Source organism: Danio rerio, chromosome 11, assembly GCF_049306965.1.
Source record: "Danio rerio strain Tuebingen ecotype United States chromosome 11, GRCz12tu, whole genome shotgun sequence".
NCBI lineage: Eukaryota > Metazoa > Chordata > Actinopteri > Cypriniformes > Danionidae > Danio > Danio rerio.
Window position 1 is genome coordinate 813,707 of NC_133186.1, and position 20,639 is coordinate 834,345.

Here is a 20,639-nt window from a genome sequence, read left to right on the forward strand (position 1 = left end):
GCATAATGTATGCTGACCTCATGGGCTGACCCTGACCAATGGGAATCGCGCTCTCTCATCACCTGCTAGGAAGAGAATTCCATCATTCCACACATTCCTGCCGCCGCGGCCGAATCCAGAACTCAATCCCGGATCCGCGCGCCGCGCTCCGGCTTCTGCTCCGCCGGACTTCGCTCTCCGGGCTGGAGACCCTTCACGGTGCGTGTGCTTTATTTCACTTCAAACTGCGTGTTTTTGAGTGTATTCATGTGTGAGAGCGATTGTGTAGGAAGTTATGACTGTTACCGAGCAGTATTTGCAAACTAAGTCTGAAGTTGATTTTATATTCGCACATTTGGACTTTCCTACTAATGTAATTTCAGAAAAGGCTCATTCTAAATAGTGAAATCATATCAGCATTCAATGACTATCAAAGTCCAGCACTGTTCACAGTCACTTCAATAGAGCTATAATGTCATTTCAGACCCAATATTCAGAATATAGAGAGACGGAGCTGACACTTTAGAGATGAGGGAATATAAAACCTACTTTACCTCAATATTCATATGCGGTGTGTATGAGAGAGCGATTGTATATGGATTTATGACTGTAACCGAGTAGTATTTGTTAAGTAAAAGTTTGTTTTATTACCGGACACTTGTTCCAGCACTACGAGCACCGGACACTTGTAGTATGTGTGTGTGCGTGTTTTGTTTGTGAGCACGTCAATAAGTAACGTTAACGGGAGATCCTTAAAAGTAAAACATTGACTTCCCTGTGTTTCTGTTAAGCATTACCTCCATAATAATAATAGTATTAATATTAATCATATTAATAATAACAACAAGCGCGCGCGTCCGTTAAAGGGACAGTACACTGAAAATGAATTTCTGTTGTTTGCTCACCCTTCACTTATTGATTTTTGTTCATCGTTTTTCCAAACCTTTATGACTTTTGTTTTAATGTTGAACACAAAAGATGTTTTGAATAAAGCAGAAATCAACCATCCATATATTTGTTTTTCCTACTATGAAAGTCAATGGGTTTTCAGCTTTCTCAAATCATCTTCTTAAGTCATAAAGGATTGGAAAAACGATTAACAAAATCAATAAAATCAATCATCTTTTGTGTTCAACGTAAGAACAGAAACAGTTTGGAACAACATGAGGGAGAGTAGTGAGTAAATACATGTTTGGGTGAACTGTGCCTTTAAGTAGAACGCAACGCTATTAATGACGCGTCGCGCAACAGACGCGCGTCTAGTATGTGTTTATCATATTCGTTTTGTGTTTAATACTGAGTTAAGAAACACAAAGCGTGTGTGTGTGTGTGTGTGTGTGTGTGTGTGTGTGTGTGTGTGTGTGTGTGTGTGTGTGTGTGTGTGTGTGTGTGTGTGTGTGTGTGTGTTTGAGAGACTCAGCTGTGGAAAGGAATGCCGTCTGAGGAATGTGAGTGTGGGAAGCGGGACTCACGCTAGCTGCTCCACAAACTCGCATGTTTCCAGTGTTTATTCTGGGAATCCGCGACATTAACACGACACGAGCTGGATTATGGCTTCCACGCTGCTCACAGATTCATCGAGATCCTGAATCAGTCTGTTTTCAGACTTTTAAAGGTCCCGTAAAATTAAAATAATCAGTTTTAGTTATAGCTTTCAGTCTGTTTATTTTAAAGTCTGCATGAAGTCAGAACTAACCATGTTGTTGTTAGTTCATTGCTAGTTTGTGCTGAACAATTCATTTGTGCATGTCATTAAGAACAAAACAGTAGTTTGTCCTTGAAATCTGAAAAACATTTTTTTTAGGCGACGTAGTGGCGCAGTAGGTAGTGCTGTCGCCTCACAGCAAGAAGGTCACTGGTTCGAGCCTCGGCTGGGTCAGTTGGCATTTCTGTGTGAAGTTTGCATGTTCTCCCTGTGTTCGCGTTGGTGTCCTCCAGCTGCTCCGCTCCCCAGTCCAAACACACACAATACAGTTTCCCAGAGATGGGTTGCAGCTAGAAGGGCATCCGCTGCGTAAAACATGTGCTGGATAAGTTGGCGGTTCATTCCGCTGTGACGACCTAAGATTAATAAAGGGACTAAGCCACAAAGAAAATGAATGAAAGTTAGTTTAAAGGGTATCTACAGGGCAATTACCAACCTACATCACGCATGACGTCTTGACATCAATTTTTTTCACATCACCTAATACTTCAGTTTCCTATCAAATCTTCTAACCAATCAAATGCTCTCTAATGTCTGACACGCCCCGCCCCCTTTTTCTCATCGGCTTTTCATTTGATGTGCCTGGGCTCACCCACCCTCATTGGCAGAGCGTTGGGGAAACAAAATATTGACTGCTTTTTTATGGGAGGAGCTACTTTATGTCCCGCCTTCTCTTCACGTTTAATTGAGAATACGTCAAACATTGAATAAAAGTGTGTGTGATATCAAAACGTACAATGTTTATTTTGCTAACAGACGTTGTTATTCTTTAGGTGAATGATTTATCTGTGCAATTTAGCCCACTGAAAAAAAAAAAAAGTTTGTTTAGGTAATACTGAGATAAGTCTCGGCGATACTTTAATATGTTGTTTTAATAGAGCTCATTCCCACCGAATGCGTCTTAGCTCCTAAAAACGCAAAACACAGTGCTCAGGAATGGGTTATAAAAAAATCACAGCATAACGTGAGGTCAGTGCGATGCGATATTATGAACATGATTTAATGACAAACTCATCAGAAATGGCAAAACAATATGCTATAATATTATATAACTCTGCATATTCTGGACACAGCCACAATGAGCGTCTCCTCCGCCATGCCAACTTTCTGCCATAAACAGAAGTTCACAATGGTTGCCCCGCCTCTGAGCTCCTCTGATTGGTCCTCATGATTTCTGCAGGAGGATAATGAAGACTACAACTCCCATGATTCCACACAATTAAACTACACATTTGTTTGTTGTGAACACGCGCCCTCTAGTGGACATAATTGCACATTGCGCCTTTAGCTTTCTGATTGTTTTGCTCTTGTGCGCAGGGTCTGGTCCAGCATGGAAACGCCTTTGGATGTTTTGTCAAGAGCAGCATCTTTAGTGCATCAAGATGACGAGAAGCGTGAGTTTTCTGCTTTATTTTCTTGCATTTCTGTTGGTCATACAGTAGATTATGATGGGTTCGATTCACTGTGAGTGCGTTGATAAAATTCTGTACTTAAAATGCATTCATGCAATGTAAGTGTCTGTGGATTGAAGTGTATGACAAATCTATACGGGGTGAAAGACAAAACAGAGTAGTAAAGCATCCACACAGTCAGTGTCTTTCAAATCTTGTCTGGTGTATTTAGAGCAAGAAGCTTTTGTAGGATCACAATTAGGCCTCAAAATACTCGTACTGTAATTTGACTTGTTGGTATTTTACAGATGTCTTTCAAACCATTACATTTAACTCATTTGTCTGCTAGAATGTGTTCACGTTTTTATATTAACAATTAAAAACTAGATGTACAGGTCAGAATCTGTTTGTTGTTTCAAGGCAAAATTATTAGCCTTGATTTTATTTATTTATTTATTTATTTATTTATTTATTTGTTTTTTGTTTGTTTATTTGCTTGTTTGTTAATTTAATTAATTGTTTATTTATTTATTTATTTGTTTGTTTATTGATTTGCTTTATTTATTTATTTATTTATTTATTTGTTTGTTTATTTATTTGCTTTATTTATTTATTTGTTTATTTATTTATTTATTTATTTGATTGTTTGTTTGTTTGTTTATTTATTTGCTTGTTTGTTTATTTGTTTATTTATTTATTTGCTTGTTTGTTTATTAATTTATTTGATTGTTTGTTTGTTTATGTGTTTATTTATTTGCTTGTTTGTTTGTTCATTTGTTTATTTATTTATTTGCTTGTTTGTTTATTAATTTATTTGCTTGTTTGTTTGTTTATTTATTTGTTTATTTTGGTAGTGCATGTTTTGGTGCATGCTTCACTTGCAATTAGCATGCTTTCTATGTCAATACAAGCGTCAATCTCATTGGACGCCTCACAAATCTAAATAAATCACACTCTGCAGTATCTCTTCTACATTAGTTCGTCTGCACTGACTGATCTCAGAACTGTTGGTGAGTTTGCATAAGGCAGTGTTTGTTGAGTCTTTGATCATTTACATGAGAAATGCCCTTCGGCGCAGCTGTGTTCAGCGTAATGCACTGATACATGATCACAGCGCGAGCCTTACCAAACAATAAAACACCGCTCTGCTGGCCGTCACGTGTGTTGCCAGGCCGCGCAGTTGCTCTCCAAGTTTTCCATCACAAATTCCTTCCTAGATTAAGTGTGGACAAATCCTGCTCACTAGGCGTTTGGTGTTATTGGAAGTCATTGTGCAACATGTGTGTGTTCAGTCTTGCTCTGTTGGACGCAGCAGGATTTGGTTAGAAGTACAAAATGTACTGACGGATTCGCAAGCCGTAGAGTTTCCCCCTAACAAACCGACACAGGTCAAAATAAAGCATGAAAACAAAGTGTGTTCAGCTCTGTGTACTGTTGAGGTGAGTTTGAAAAGCTTGATAGAGATAAATCAAATCCAGGACTCGCAAGAGTTGTTTGTTATTGTGTGTGTGTGTGTGTGTGTGTGTCGTTTGCTCTGTGACTCATTGCAGAAACTGTTTGTATTCTCCATCATTCGCACCAGTTTGACAGGAAGTGACAGTATTGTTCTCCTGAGCACGAGGGATGTAAACAGTGCCTTGTTTACAGATTATTTTTGCCGTTTGTTTTCCTAGTTTTTATAGATGTTAAATTTGTGATTTTTGGATGCAAACGTTTTGTTTTTCATAAAAACTCATTTGTGTTGTGGTGAAATTCTGCATTTATTTTCCCATTTCATTTAACTATATTGTATTCATCTTTGGCTAAAACCAGGGGTGTCAAACTCAATTCCTGGAGGGCTGAAGCCCTGCACAGTTCCAACCCTGCTCCAACACACTTACCTGTTGGTTACAAGCAAGCCTGAAGGACTCAATTAGTTTGATCAGGTGTGTTTAATTAGGGTTGGAACTAAACTGTGCAGAGCTGCGGCCCTCCAGGAATTGAGTTTGACACCTGTGCCTTAAAGGATTCATACCTGTCAACCCTCCCGTTTTTCCCGGGATTCTCCTGTATTTTACTGTTCTACCCCGCTATCATCCTGTAAAGGTACTTTCCCGTATTTCTCCAGTATTTTCAGTCTTTCTCTAAACAGCCGAGCCTCCCTATACGCAACCCATACCGCCAAACCACCAGGGGTCGCCTCTAGCTCTAAAACGTGAGTCTGTTCTGTGCTTTCGCTTTGTTTAGGAATGAAAGCACTTATGAATAAATATTAAAAACGGTGCAATTCCATTTCCTTTTGATTACAGATGCCGTCGTCCATCCTATAAAATCCTCGAAACAGTCATATAATGGTGCGTGACAGTCAGCTGACGCGCTCCATACTGATAAGCAGATGCTGTTTCCCAAACGGATTCTGTACACGTGATTTGAAGCGGAGGGAAAGTCTGGGTTTTGGGTGCGTGTTTAAACAGACATACACACATAATTAATAATAATAACATATAAGGATGTCGGTCTTGGTGTTTTTTTTTCCAAACACAACTAATTTTGTCTTAAATGAGCATAAAAAGTTAGAAAAGCAGTCGAGTGCTTTTATTATAACAGTAGATGTGTGCATTTTTAAAGTGACACTATATTATATATTGACATTATATTATTTAATGTAATAAAAAAAAAAATCTTAGTAAATGAGAGATTCGGCGAGGCAGTGGCGCAGTAGGTATTGCTGTCGCCTCACAGCAAGAAGGTTGCTGGGTCGAGCCTCGGCTCAGTTGGCGTTTCTGTGTGGAGTTTGCATGTTCTCCCTGCGTTCGCGTGGGTTTCCTCCGGTTTCCTCCATGGTCCAAACACATGCGGTACAGGTGAATTGGGTTGGCGAAATTGTCCTTAGTGTATGGGTGTGTGTGTGTGTGTGTGTGTGTGTGTGTGGATGTTTCCCAGAGATGGGTTGCGGCTGGAAGGGCATCCCCTGCGTAAAAACTTGCTGGATAAGTTAGTGGTTCATTCCGCTGTGGCGACCCCGGATTAATAAAGGCACTAAGCCAACAAGAAAATGAATGAATGAATGAATGAATGAATAAATGAGAGGTTCATCCGTTGCTCTTTAATCAGAATGTGTGAGTTATACAGAGGAGAAACGGCTAATGAGATTGATAGCTTGATTATATTTCAATATATTATGAACATATTTAGTAATTTGGAGATTTTTTCAAAGGGGGGGGGGTGTTGGGGGAATCCCTTTTTATAGTGGGCATATCCCTTATTTTCACATCCCAATGTTGACAGGTATGAAAGGATTGGTTCACCTAAATATTCAATCACCCATAATTAGTCCTGTCACAATATCTATTTTTTGTTGTAGGTGTAGGGGATCAACCTACGTTGTAAGATCGATCAGGGTTTATTAGCTCATTTCAATGAACCGGATTTTGAAGATTCGAATTATTGATTCGACTCAATTGAGTCAGACTGAATCAGATTAAAAGAATCACACTTTATCTACCATTCATTCATTCATTCATTTTCTTGTCAGCTTAGTCCCTTTATTAATCTTAGGTCGCCACAGCAGAATGAACCGCCAACTTATCCAGCAAGTTTTTACGCAGCGGATGCCCTTCCAGGCGCAACCCATCTCTGGGAAACATCCACACACACACTCATACACTACGAACAATTTAGCCTACCCTATTCACCTGTACCACATGTCTTTGGACTGTGGGGGAAAGCGGAGTACCCGGAGGAAACCCACGCGAATGCAGGGAGAACATGCAAACTCCACACAGAAACACCAACTGAGCCGAGGATCGCACCAGCGACCTTCTTGCTGTGAGGCGAACGTGCTACCCACTGCGCCACTGCGTCGCCCTTTATCTACCATTTGTCCAGCAAAACTGAAGACATCGTATCTCACCAATCTCGTTTATATTATTTCCGTGGTCAATGATGATAACGGTGTTGGGTTTACGTTTAGCAAGACAACGAGATGCTGACTGTTACCTTGCTAAAGGTAACACTGCTGACTGTGTTTAAACCCCTTATAAAAGTGATTTATTGTTCATGATGGCTCCTCTTTAAGCCACTCAAGTGTACTGTTTATGGCCTCCTGTTTCTCTGGCGGATCTGAATGTGGGTCATGGTGTCAGAGCGCGTGTGTGTGTGCATCTGGAGGAGCTTGGGTTGTCCGTTGTGTCTCTTCCTCCCTCCTGCTGTGTTTTTGTGTGCTGATGTCATGTCGTTGTGCGCGTCTTTGTGTCTTCACAATGAGTCTGACCTGTTTTCACAACACTGCTGGCTCCTGCTGCTCGTTTGCATTCATTGCAAGGATTTGGGCTTGTTTTTTTCACTTAATAAACAATAAATCATTGATCTGCCTTAACCCTGTTGCTGTAACTCCATAAATAGTAAATTACGTGAAATTAAACCCGAAGATAAATGAAAGACGCGTAGCAAATCATCATTTTGAGACCAGGCGTGATCAAACTGTCTATACTAGATGCCGAATTGGACATTCTAGGTTAACTCATTTGTGTTTACTCGATAACGAAGCACCACCTAAATGTAATTACTGCCCGGCTGCTCTTACCATCAAACATATTGGATTGGAATTCGGAGGTTTGACTACCATTAGACAACATTGTTATAAGGAGAGTACTTTGATGGACATTTTTAAAAAAGGTAACACCAGGAAGAATCCTAAAGAGCTCCTATTATGGGTTTTTGAGTATGACCTTCTGTGTAGTGTGTAACACAGCTCTGAGTGAAGTGAAATATCCAGCTCAGGCTTAAATCTGAGTCTTTAAAACTATTGATTCATTTATAAAACAGTCGACTCCTAGTCCTTTAAATGAATCATCTTGATAACGAGTCTTTAGCCGTTTCATGACGTAGATACGAAGTAGAGATCTGCGCGGGACTAAATTTAGAATCCTGCTTCCGCCTGCACCCGCCAGGTTTTAGCCCGAACCCGACCGCTCCCGCTTATATTAAGCACTTGATGTCCCGCTGCCCGACCCGCCCCGTTTTCTATCCGCCGCGCCCGATCCCGCTAAAGAGCGGGGGGAGAACAAAACCGAAAATCACCCAGTTATACAGTCCAGACAGCCTATAACAAGCTGTCTGTATAAACACACACACACACACACACGCACAGCACCAAGCACACACACGCAGACAAAGCTTTCTCTCATTCGCGCGCGCGCGCCCTCTTACACACACTTATAAGCACCAAGCACAAACACAGGCAAAGCTCTCTATCTCTCATTCACACACACACACACACACACACACACACACACAAACACACACACACACACACACACACACACACACACACACACACACACACACACACACACACACCTCTCATTCGCGCGTGCGCATACATACACACACACACACACACACACACACACACACACACACACACACACACACACACTGCAACAAACAAGCTAAACACAGCATCGCGCTATTTCATTTACACACATACATACGCGTGCTCACTTGGGAGTCGGGAGCGATATTGCTAGACAGCCCGCTCCCGTCCCAAATTAAACCCATTACCGACCGCTCCCGCGATTTATTCGGAAATTTATACCCACGCCGCAGAAATCTGGTCGGGTCTCGCGGCGCCCGCGGGACAGCCGCGAGAAAGCAGACCTCTAATACGAAGCCCCGCCCAGTTGTGTATATAGCGAGCGAGCGAGCGGCGAGCAAGCAAGCGAGCGAGCGGCGAGGAAGCAAGTGAGCGAGCAAGCAAGCCCTCTTGTTGTTTTATAATTCTCCTCACACTGTTCATCTTTGGGGTCAAAATGAGCCTCCGTCATTAAATATCTAAAATAGCGCAGAATGATGGTGTAATTTCAGCACGGATCTGTGCGAGCGCTCCATTATCTGCAGGTGTGGCTCTGTTTGTCAGGCGACGGCTTGTGTTGGGCTGAAGCTTCAGGCAAAACAGCACAATTACAGCATGTTCCTCAGCATTAGACAGATGAACACAACACACTTATTCTGTTTTATGGTTTAAACACTTTTTAAAGTGGTTTCTCCAGACACACAACTCCTTTAGACAAACTGCAAATACTTCTAGACACCTGAAATGGGTTGGCCACATTATCCCATAGTCATTATACTGTCCATTTTCAGTTTCATACGAGTATGAATGCTTTAATAAACGTCTGATCACCTAGATATAGAAAGAAAATACAGTTAAAGGTGAGCTATTGTGCAAAAAATTACTATTATAAAGGGTTTAAACTCAGTTGTGTGTCAGCAGGCACTTCCTGATTCTGCAGAGTTCTAAGTGTTCCAGGGTCAACAGGGGTGGAGATTATGATACAACGTTTCAACCAATCGATACAATGTTTCAACCAATCAGATGTCAGTGCGTGCGGTAGCTGGTCACGTGACGCGATAGCGCAAATTTAGGCGGCAGTTTTTTTAATCCCATCCTGACGGCATCATCGCGATCTCTTAAGGTAAGTTAATTTCCTCAATCTTTACATGTAAGACTATTTATTACTCAACATAGGATATTGATTGTAATTTCGTGATGGATCTGTTAGGTAAAATCCTCAAATAAGGCACAAATAGTTTGAAACCCTTGTTATTGAGGCCGTTAAATGCGCCCTCAGACCAAGGGAGAGAGCCGCTTTTTTTCCTGTGATCTAATTATTATTAATAATATGATTATAATGATTATAATAGGCTAAAGATAATATTGAAATGTTTTGTATAACAAAAATGATTTTAAAAATAGCCCAGGCCATCTTTCTTTTAATAGCTCATGTAATATTAGACAGACAACGGCGTATAATAATAATAATAATCACAATAATAATTATAATAACAACAACAATAATAATAATAATAATAATAACTAAAAACAATAATATAAAATATGAATGTTAGTCTAATTATAATAATAATAATAAACAGGAACAATGAACATATATTGTCTTAGCACAGGGACATCATTCATTACATACAATGATAATAATATATGAATAATAATGATAATAACAGGCTAATAATAATAGTATTAATGTATAAACAGTAATACAAATAATAGGCTAGCAGTGTGTGAATATCCAGTGTGAAAATCCCATGTGTCTGTGTTCCCGCTGCCATTGATATTCTCACACCTGCAGCCCAAACAGCATCCAAACAGGAAGTTGACCTTCGAGTCTCCGGGCCGTTTTTCTTCCCCCCTCATGAAGGATTGATATTTGTGTGTTATTGTTCTGAGGAATGCTCAAACACTCGGACGCCTCGCACTCCAGTCAATAATTACTCTCCTGCTCTTTTGTTGCACTGAAGGATCTGCTGTCTGCACGGATTTTGGCTTGAGTCATGAGAGTAGGGATCTGTTAATGTGACATGGATTCCACAGTGACTACCCCAGCAACAATCATCAGCCTTTCAGTTCACCTGCCTACACTACGTCCTAAAAATGAGGAGTTTATCTGTGAAGACAGAGTACTGTACTGTACATACTCTTTAGTGTCTAACAGAAGAGTGTGCAAGCTTTCAGATATATATTAACAGAGATTAACAAAGCATTCTGTTGCTTGGTTACGAGCCCTGTCAATCATCTCATTTTTTGTCGGCACGTTAGCAGCAAGAAGGTCCTGGCTGCTCAGTTGGTGTTTTTGAGTTTGCATGTTCTCCCCATGTTGGCGTGGGTTTCCTCCGGGTGCTCCGGTTTCCCCCACAGTCCAAACACATGCGCAATAGGGGAACTGATGAACTAAGTTCGCCGTAGTGTATGTGTGTGATGAGTGTGTATGGGTGTTTCCCAGTACTAGGTTGCAGCTGGAAGGGCATCCGCTGCATAAAACATGCTGAAATAGTTGATGGTTCATTCCGCTGTGGAATAAAGGGACTAAGCTGAAGGAAAGTTAACCGATGAATGAAATTAGTTCTTAAAATGACTAGGTTAAGTCAGATGTGTGTTTAATCCATTAAACAGCACTTGGGAAATATTTTAAAAGTATATTAATAATAATAATCATTTAACTCCATATGCTGTTTTGATATAAGAGTCTTTAGAGTCTTATAAGAGTCTTTATGAGTGATCGTAACAGGTTTGCTTCACTGACTCTGGTGAACAAACACTGGCTCTCACTGCGAGTTGCTTTGTGCTGTAATACAGATGTTAACAAACTTTTCAGCCCGCGACCCCCAAAATAACAATGCCAGTGACTCGCGACCCCCAATATCCTGTTAGGTGGTTATAAATACAGAAACATTGAATGCAATGACGCACACACACCAATTAAATTTGTGTCAGTGCTTTAAATGTGCCAGAAAGTATAACCTGATGTTATAAAATCAAAATGCATCTGACGCTATTGCTGCCTTTAATATAATGTAATTACCCCAGGGGTCGCAATCCAATAGAACTAGTAACTATAAGCTACTATAGTAACTATATAGTAACTATAAACAACTATTTTTATTTTCAGTATAGTTATGGATAAAATATGTTAATTCTTATAGTTTAATAAAAATAAATAGATTTTTGGAAATCACCAGGCGACTCCCTTTCATTGCCCCGCGACCCCTCGGGGGGTCCCGACCCCCACTTTGAGAACCACTGCTGTAATAGATGACTCGTTAACTGTGTTTAGCTTTATTTCTGCTCTCGCTGCAGTCTTGCTTCAGGACATGAGCTGTTGTTTCTCCAGGGTCATTGAAAGAGTAAAGAGTTTCTGTATCATCAGTCTTTATAAAGATACAGCTGAAGACTAAATGAGCAAAATAATTACAATTTAAATGAATCAATAGTCTATCGGGGACAAAACACACGATACACATAAACTCTTCATGAAACATATACACATAGCCTATATGATACTAAACTTCAGGTTTTGAAGTACACAATTGCATATTTATATATAATAACTTCTGTTTGATTGATATTAAACTTAATTTGATTGTAATGCAATAATTGCACCTTTTGTAAAGCTGCCTGATGGGTGGATGCATGGATGGATGAATAGGTGGATTTCATAAATCATTTTTAAGTCCAGCAAAACTAAAAGAAATAAGACTTCCTTTGATGGATAGAGATGGATAAATAGATGGATAGACGAATTAGATAAATGGATGGATGGATGGCTGGAGAGATGGATATGTAGATAGATAATTGTATAGAAAGAAACACAGATGGATGGATGGACGGATTGATGGATGGACGGTTAGATAGATGGATGGATGAATGGATAGATAGATATATAGATAGATGAATGTATAGAAAGAACAGATGGATGGATGGATAGATGGATAGATGGATGGACGGACGGAAGACCGACAGATGGATGGATGAATGGATAGATATATATACTCTAGATAGACGAATGGATAGAAAGAAACACAGATGGACGTATGGATGGATGGATAGATGCATATTTTGATAGACAAATGGATAGAAAGAAATAGATGGATGGATATAGATAGACGAATAAATAGAAAGAAACATGGTTGGATGGATGGACGGACGGATGGATGAATTGACAGATGTGTGGATAGATGGAAAGATATATAGGCAGATGGATGGATAGACAAATGAATAGAAAGAAACCTAGATGGAAGGACGGAAGGACGTATGAATAGACAGATGGTTGGGTGGATGAATGCATAGATATATACAGTAGATAAACAGATGGATGGATGGATGGATGGATGGATGGATGGATGGATGGATAAACAGATGGATTGATAGACAAATAAATAGAAAGAAACATATTGAAGGACGGACAGACGGATGGACGGACAGAAGAATAGACAGATGGGTGGATGGATGAGTAGATATATATGGATGGATGGATGGATGGATGGATGGATGGATGGATAGGCAGATGGATGGATAGACGAATGAATAGAAAGAAACATAGATGGAAGGACGGACGGACGGATGAATTGAAAGATGGATGGATGGATGGATAGATATATACAGTACATAAACGGATGAATGGGTAGATAGATATATAGATAGACAAATAAATAGAAAGAAACTTGGATGGATGGATGGATATATGGATAGAAAGATGGATGGATGGATGGATTTCATATTTTATAATAATGAATAATTAATGCTTAAATAATCAATAATTAAAACTATTCAGGGTGGCAAATAAAATTCCTCTCATACCGTCTCCAAATCTGTAACTGGATGTATTGTGCTGTGATCTTCATTTTCAAGAGTTTGAACTGAATCAGATCTGGAGTGTGTGAACTTGCCTGTTTATTCAGTCTTGTTTTGTCTTGTTTGCGTAGAAAACATCTGTTCCCTTTTCATTTTATTTACCAGTCCTCGAGTAAACAAGCGGAGCTTTCAGCTGCACAAACATTTAGTCACGACCGCGCAAATCATTTAGACTCTATTTAAAAACATTAGATCTGAGCAGAAGACGCTGTGCGGAGCTGTGCTTTATTCTCCTCTTCAGTGGGGTTTGGCATTGAGCTGTTTGTCTGAACGGCTACATAAAGGCCTGTAAAAAAGTTTGCGCACCCTATGAAATTCCATTCGTTTTCTAAATCTAAAATGTCTTTGGCTTTGGTAGTAAAAAAGAAAGAAAAAAAACACACCAACATATAGCATTGCTTCTCTGTATGTAGGTCTACATAAGAGCACAGAAGCAGCCTGTTATATAAAATCTATAATTTTTTAACAGAACTATTAATATTGACCTCAGCAGTATGACATTTCCCTTCTGGATTTCTTTAATGTGGAACATCCTTTAAAGGGCACTGAGTGAAGTACTGACAGGAAAAACACTGGAGGGAGGGATACTGTGGGTTAATACAAGACTTCAATCACCAAAACATATAGATTGATGGATTTATACATGGGTAGATGGATGTATGGATGGATAGATAGATAGATAGATAGATAGATAGATAGATAGATAGATAGATAGATAGATAGATGGATAGATGGATGGATGGATGGATGGATGGATGGATGGATGGATGGATAGATTTATACATGGATAGATTTATAGATGGATAGATAGATTTATACATGGGTAGATGGATGGAGGCATGAATAAATAGATAGTTAGATAGATAGACAGAAACCAATAGATAGTAACAGATGGATAGATGGATGAACGGATGGATAGACGAATGAAAGAATAGCTGTATGGTTAAATAGATGGATTAATCAATAATTGAATAAATGGATAGATAGAGCATGGATAAATGGATAAAATGGATAGTTACATGTAGATAGATGGATAAATAGATGAAAGGATGGTGGGATGGATGGATGGATGGGTGAATGAATGGATGTATGGATGAATGGATTGATAGAAGGACAAATGGATAGATAGATGGATGAAATGGATAGACACAGATTAATATACGGAAAAAATAGAAGGATATGGTTGAATGGATGGATAGATGGATAGACAGATGGATGAATTGAAAGATGGATGGATGGATGGATAGATGGATGGATGGATGGATGGACAACCAGATGGATGGATCGATAGACAGATAGACGGACAGATAGATAGTTACAGATGGATGGATGTATAGATGGACCTACAAACAAACAAGGATAGATAGATAGATAGATAGATAGATAGATAGATAGATAGATTGATAGATAGATAGATAGATAGATAGATAGATAGATAGATAGATTGATAGATTGATAGATAGATAGATAGATAGATAGATAGATAGATAGATAGATATAGATAGATAGATATAGATAGATAGATAGATAGATAGATAGATAGATAGATAGATAGATAGATAGATAGATAGATAGATAGATAGATAGATAGATAGATAGATAGATCGATGGATACATAGATGGAAGGATGGAGGGATGGATGGATGGATATAGTGATTGATGTTAATACATTTACCATTCTTGTCCTGCTAAAGTGTTCAATAACTCAACTGCTGTTGCGTAATAATGCCTGACGGTGGTTCACTACACGTGAGTATTGAGTTCCCTCAGTGTTTTCAGTCTTCATGAGGATGATCACACCTGAACGGCTCACGTTACCTTTATAGTGAGCATCTTCACAGCAGTATCATGTTGTTGGTGTAGTGTTCATACTGTAAGTGCTGCTTCTGTTGTTCACTGTACCGCTGATCCACACACTCCCGGATCCGCTTTCTTTTCCAAAACAACCACAACAATGCAGCGTCCCCTAGAAACCCTCCCTGACACCTACGTAGGCTATTATCTGTCAGGCAGAGCGGTTATTAAGCACACTTAAAGGAGAAGATCATGCAGGTTTCACAGATTACAATCGTTCACTTCATTGAAAGGTTAATGGCTAATGTAAAAAATACTGTAGTAATATAGAGTAAATGCAGTGTTATTGAGCCATGCTGTAGTTTACTAGAATTAATGTGTTGTGGTTATTTTACAGCTGCTTCAACAACTTAAATAAGCACGTATCAATACGTTTTACACAACAGTATTTACAGTTGACTGTACTGAGTGTACTACAGTATTCATTACAGTTCATCAGTTAATACTAGTATGATGTAGCATGAGTTGTTGAGTTTACAATATAACACACCTTACGATAGTATGGCATCCATCCATGCATCCATCAACTCAACCATCCATCCTCTCAATCCATCCACCCATCCATCTATCCATCCATCCATCCATCCATAACCATTTACCCAATCCATCCATCTACCTACCTATCCATCCATTCATCCATACACTCACTCACTCATCCATCTATCCATTCACTTGGTGCATCCATCCATCAATCCATCCATCCACCCACCTATCCACTCAGTATATTAATCCATCCATCTATCCATACATCCATCCATCCATCCGTCCATTCACCCATCCACCCAATGCACCCATCCACTCAATGCATCAATACATCCACTCATCCACTCAATGCATCCATCCATTCACCCATCCACTCAATTCATCCACTCAGTGCGTCCATTCATCCACTCATCCACTCAATGCATCCATCCATTCATCCATCCACTCAATGCATCCATCCATCCATTCATCCATTCATCCATCCACTCAATGCATCCATACATCCACCCATCCACTCAATGCATTCATCCATCCACTTAATGCACCCATCCATCCATCCATCCATCCATCCACTCAATGCATCCATACATCCATCCATCTACTCAATGCATTTATCCATCTACTCAATGCATTTATCCATCCACTCAATGCATCCATACATCCACCCCTCCATTCACTTAATGAATCCATCCATCCACCCATCCACTCAATGTATCAATTCATCCACCCAATGCATCCATCTGTCCATTCATCCATCTACTCAATGTATCAATTCATCCACTCAATGCATCCATCCATCCATCCATCCTTTCATCCATCTATCCATTCATCAATCCACTCAATGTATCCATCCATCCATCCATCCACTCAATGCATCCATACATCCACCCATCCATTCACTTAATGAATCCATCCATCCATCCACCCATCCACTCAATGTATCAATTCATCCACCCAATGCATCCATCTGTCCATTCATCCATCTACTCAATGTATCAATTCATCCACTCAATGCATCCATCCATCCATCCATCCATCCTTTCATCCATCTATCCATCCATCAATCCACTCAATGTATCCATCCATCCATCCACTCAATGCATCCATACATCCACCCATCCATTCACTTAATGAATCCATCCATCCATCCATCCACCCATCCACTCAATGTATCAATTCATCCATCCAATGCATCCATCTGTCCATTCATCCATCAATCCACTCAATGCATCCATCCATACATCCATCCATCCATCCTTTCATCTATCTATCCATCCATCAATCCACTCATTGCATCCATCCATTCATCCATTCACTCAATGCATCCATCCATCCATCCACTCATTTACTTAATGCATCAATTAATCCACTCAATGGATCCATCCATCCATCCATCCATCTGTTGATCCACTCAATGCATCCTTCCACTTCCATCCATCCATCCATCCATCCATCCATCCATCCATCCATCCATCCATCCATCCATCCATCCATCCATCCATCCATCCATCCATCCATCCACCCATCCACTTAATGCATCAATTCATCAACTTAATGCATACATTCATCCATCCATACACTCAATGCATCCATCCATCCATACATCCATCCATGCATTCAAGGGTTTTCCTCTCTAAAATATGATTTTAACCCATGTTGTTGTTGTTTTTGTTGTTTTTCTTGAATTTCAGTCCTCCATCACTTCTGTAAGGTTGTGTAAATGTATCCATGTCGAGTAAACGTTCTGCGTAAATCCACTGCTTACATAACACAAGTCTCAAATTATTGCCTGGGATTGGACTCGGTTCTTAAGGGATCAATGGCATGAGAGAAAAAGTCTCATTATTAGCCTGACGTGACATAATCTTGAGTCTGCTTATGTGTTTGGACATGGACCCGACATGTTTTTGTCAGATCCCGGAGTCAGAGAGGCTGTGAAACAGACTAATTAGCTTGATGATGGTGTGTTTTTATGATCTTCAAAGAGGCAGATTGTGGGATCGGTGCGATTTGGATCCAATCTGGCGCCCGCAGGAGCCACAGAAAATCACAGCAAGCCTTGTGTAAGAATAATCTTTCAGCATAGTGAACATTTGACCAGCATTACTGAACAAACTACTTAAAGCCTCTTTTATTAGCGCGGTTTGGTAAATCACGCATAACTCTCTTACAGATCAATCACAGAGTCATTCACACTGTAAGAGTCCGCTTTATTTCTCTCAAATTATAAATGTACACATTTTCTATATCTTATACCCTGTAAAAATGTCTGTTCATGAACCGTTTCAGTGTTTTGGGTTTGTTTATTATGTTACTTTGAATATTGGGTCTGAAATGGCATGTAAATATGACTGTATCAGATCTATTGAACTGACTGAGCAGTGCTGTACTGTAATAGTCACTGAATCCTAATAGGATTTCACTATTTAGAATTTGCACTTTTCTGAAATTATATTAATAAGGAGAAAGTCCAAATGTGTGAATATACATCCATTTTTACCCCAATGTCAAAGATCTGTAATCCACATGGAGCCGTTGGAGCGCTGACTGTAATCAGAGCTCAATGCAAATCAGTGGAGCGGCTTTGAATAACGTCTTCAGCTCTCTGTTAAAGGTTAACCGTCTGTGAACTTTCTGATGTTTGCTAGTAATGCTGGAAATCACCATGAAAACCCACAGTATATCATATTATCTTGCTGCTTGAGTCATGATACGGCATTATTGAGGATTTGATTTTGATTTATTATCAAAATGGCCAAATTCTGACTGAATCACACACTCACACACACTCACACACACTCATACACACTCATACACACTCGTACACTACGGCCAGTTTAGTTGGTCAGTTCCCCTATAGCGCATGTGTTTGGACTGTGGGGAAAACCGGAGCACCCGGAGGAAACACACGCCAACATGGGGAGAACATGCAGACTCCACACTGAAACACCAACTGCCCAGCTGAGACTCGAACCAGCGACCTTCTTGCTGTGAGGTCACAGTGCTAACCACTGCGTCAGCGTGCCACCTTAATAATTAATTTGTATTTTAAAAATACGTCTTTCTTTTAATTAGATCTTTATTTATTTTAGTTTGAACTGCTGATCTCATAACATTTATTTATTTATAATAATGTCATGTAAAACTTAGTAAATAAATACTAGTAAAATTGTTTAATAAGCAGTTTGACAAAACTGTAGGAAATATTAAAATAAGTTTATAATAATAAGATTCATAATTTTAAAGAAGTATAAATAATAATAAGTTTGTATTTTAAAAATAAGTATTTTTCATATTTCTTTCATTTTATTTAATTTAAAATGCTATAATGGCATAACATTTATTTATAAACGCACCTTATAGTTTAACTTCGAGTTTAAATGCACATCTGTAAAAAAATACTTAGTATCATTTTATGGTAAGCAGTTTGACAACATGATAGGTAATATATTTTTGGTACATCAAAAAGTGACAAGCTGATCCAGCAAATAAAAAGTGCTCAACCCTTTGACTGCCGCTCGACCAAATGGTTGACCATGATGGCTGCTGTAAACAATGGCTCACACACACAGCATTGATGGCTTACAAAGAAAATCAAACAAACATCCTGCTGCACTACTACACTTGATTTTATTGTAAAAATAACACAAACATGAAAGCATGTTGAAGGAGAATCTGAAATATTTAATGGCATACTTAAAAAAATAATAATTTAGTATTCAAAAATGTTTTGTTTTGAATATTGTTTTAAATAAATTGCTCTTACACTTCATAGTTTCAGATATTTCCATATTATATCTGTTAATTAGCGTACTTCTACCGTAAACCGACATTTCAACCATTTGGTAAAGGCTGATATTTTAGAAATTATGGGATGTGTTGAAAAAGAAATGCACTGATTGTGTTAACTAGCGACATTAGGAGTTAAGAAATGCAGTCAAACTTTTTTTTTTTCTTGGTGGGGTACTTAATGCAGTAATTAAATGTAATAATTGAATATAAAATGAGGCAAATCACTGCAAAAGGTAAAATTTTTAACAATAAAATAACCTGACATGCTTCTTATTCTAAAGACAGATGGAAATGACAAGGTTTTGTCCCCTTAATTATTGAACTGAATCTAGTTCCTGATTTAGTTTTCAGCTTGTGAGTTGGTTTGTTTTAGGCATGTGTCTAGCTCAGCACACAGTGGAGGATGTGCTGAATTTCTGGCAACACCAGAGGGCAGCAGAAAGTCAGAAATTGACTTGTAATAATAGGATTATTTACATGTTGTGATTGTCTTGAGTTTAATTGTAAACATGTGAAATGCTCTGTTGCGTATTTTTATGATTTAAAAAATATAGCTGCTTTGTATTCTGTATTTAGACAATTTATTATAATAATGATAATAGTGGTTGTTGTTATTATTATGATTCTTATTATTAATAATATTTATAATTCAGCAGTCAGAAACATTTTTTTATTTTGTTTATATATGATTAAGGAGAGTACAAACAAAAAAGCTGTGTTTTTGTTATCAAGGCCAAGCAATATTAGTAATTTATTAAATGATATTTTTACTTTGTTTTACTTATTACTTATTTATGTATAATTATTTAGTTTCTTCATTTCTCTATACCCCTGGCATTGTTTTGTATATGCGCTTCATGCAATACTGATAATAACTTTTAAAAATCTTTTTATTGCAAGTTTTATTTATTTATTTATTTTATAATTATGCTGTAAACAACAGATACATGGCAATAGAACAAACATTGTAAGGCCAGTGTGATAGAAGGTCAATAATAATAACAACAGTGCACGAAAAAACAGACGGCGACGCAGTGGCGCAGTAGGTATTGCTGTCGCCTTACAGCAAGAAGGTTGCTGGTTCGAGCCTCGGCTTGGTCAGTTGGCGTTTCTGTGTGGAGTTTGCATGTTCTTCTTGTGTTTGCGTGGGTTTCCTCCGGGTGCTTTGGTTTGCCCCACAGTCCAAACACATGCGGTACAGGTGAATTGGGTAGGCTAAATTGTCCGTAGTGTTTGAGTGTGAATG

General features: G+C 38.9%; 1 protein-coding gene across 2 annotated transcripts in view; it reads left to right on the forward strand.

The window, feature by feature from the left end:
* Window positions 1–87: 87 nt before the first annotated feature.
* vgll4b (vestigial-like family member 4b) overlaps window positions 88–20,639 on the forward strand; it is a 65,150-nt gene continuing 44,598 nt past the window's right edge. For both annotated transcript variants that reach the window (XM_073915689.1, XM_073915690.1), the window contains exons 1-2: window positions 88–198; window positions 3,002–3,078. In XM_073915689.1, coding sequence (XP_073771790.1) covers window positions 3,015–3,078 — 64 coding nt within the window. In that variant the 5' untranslated portion in view covers window positions 88–198; window positions 3,002–3,014. The remainder of the gene's footprint in view (window positions 199–3,001; window positions 3,079–20,639) is intronic.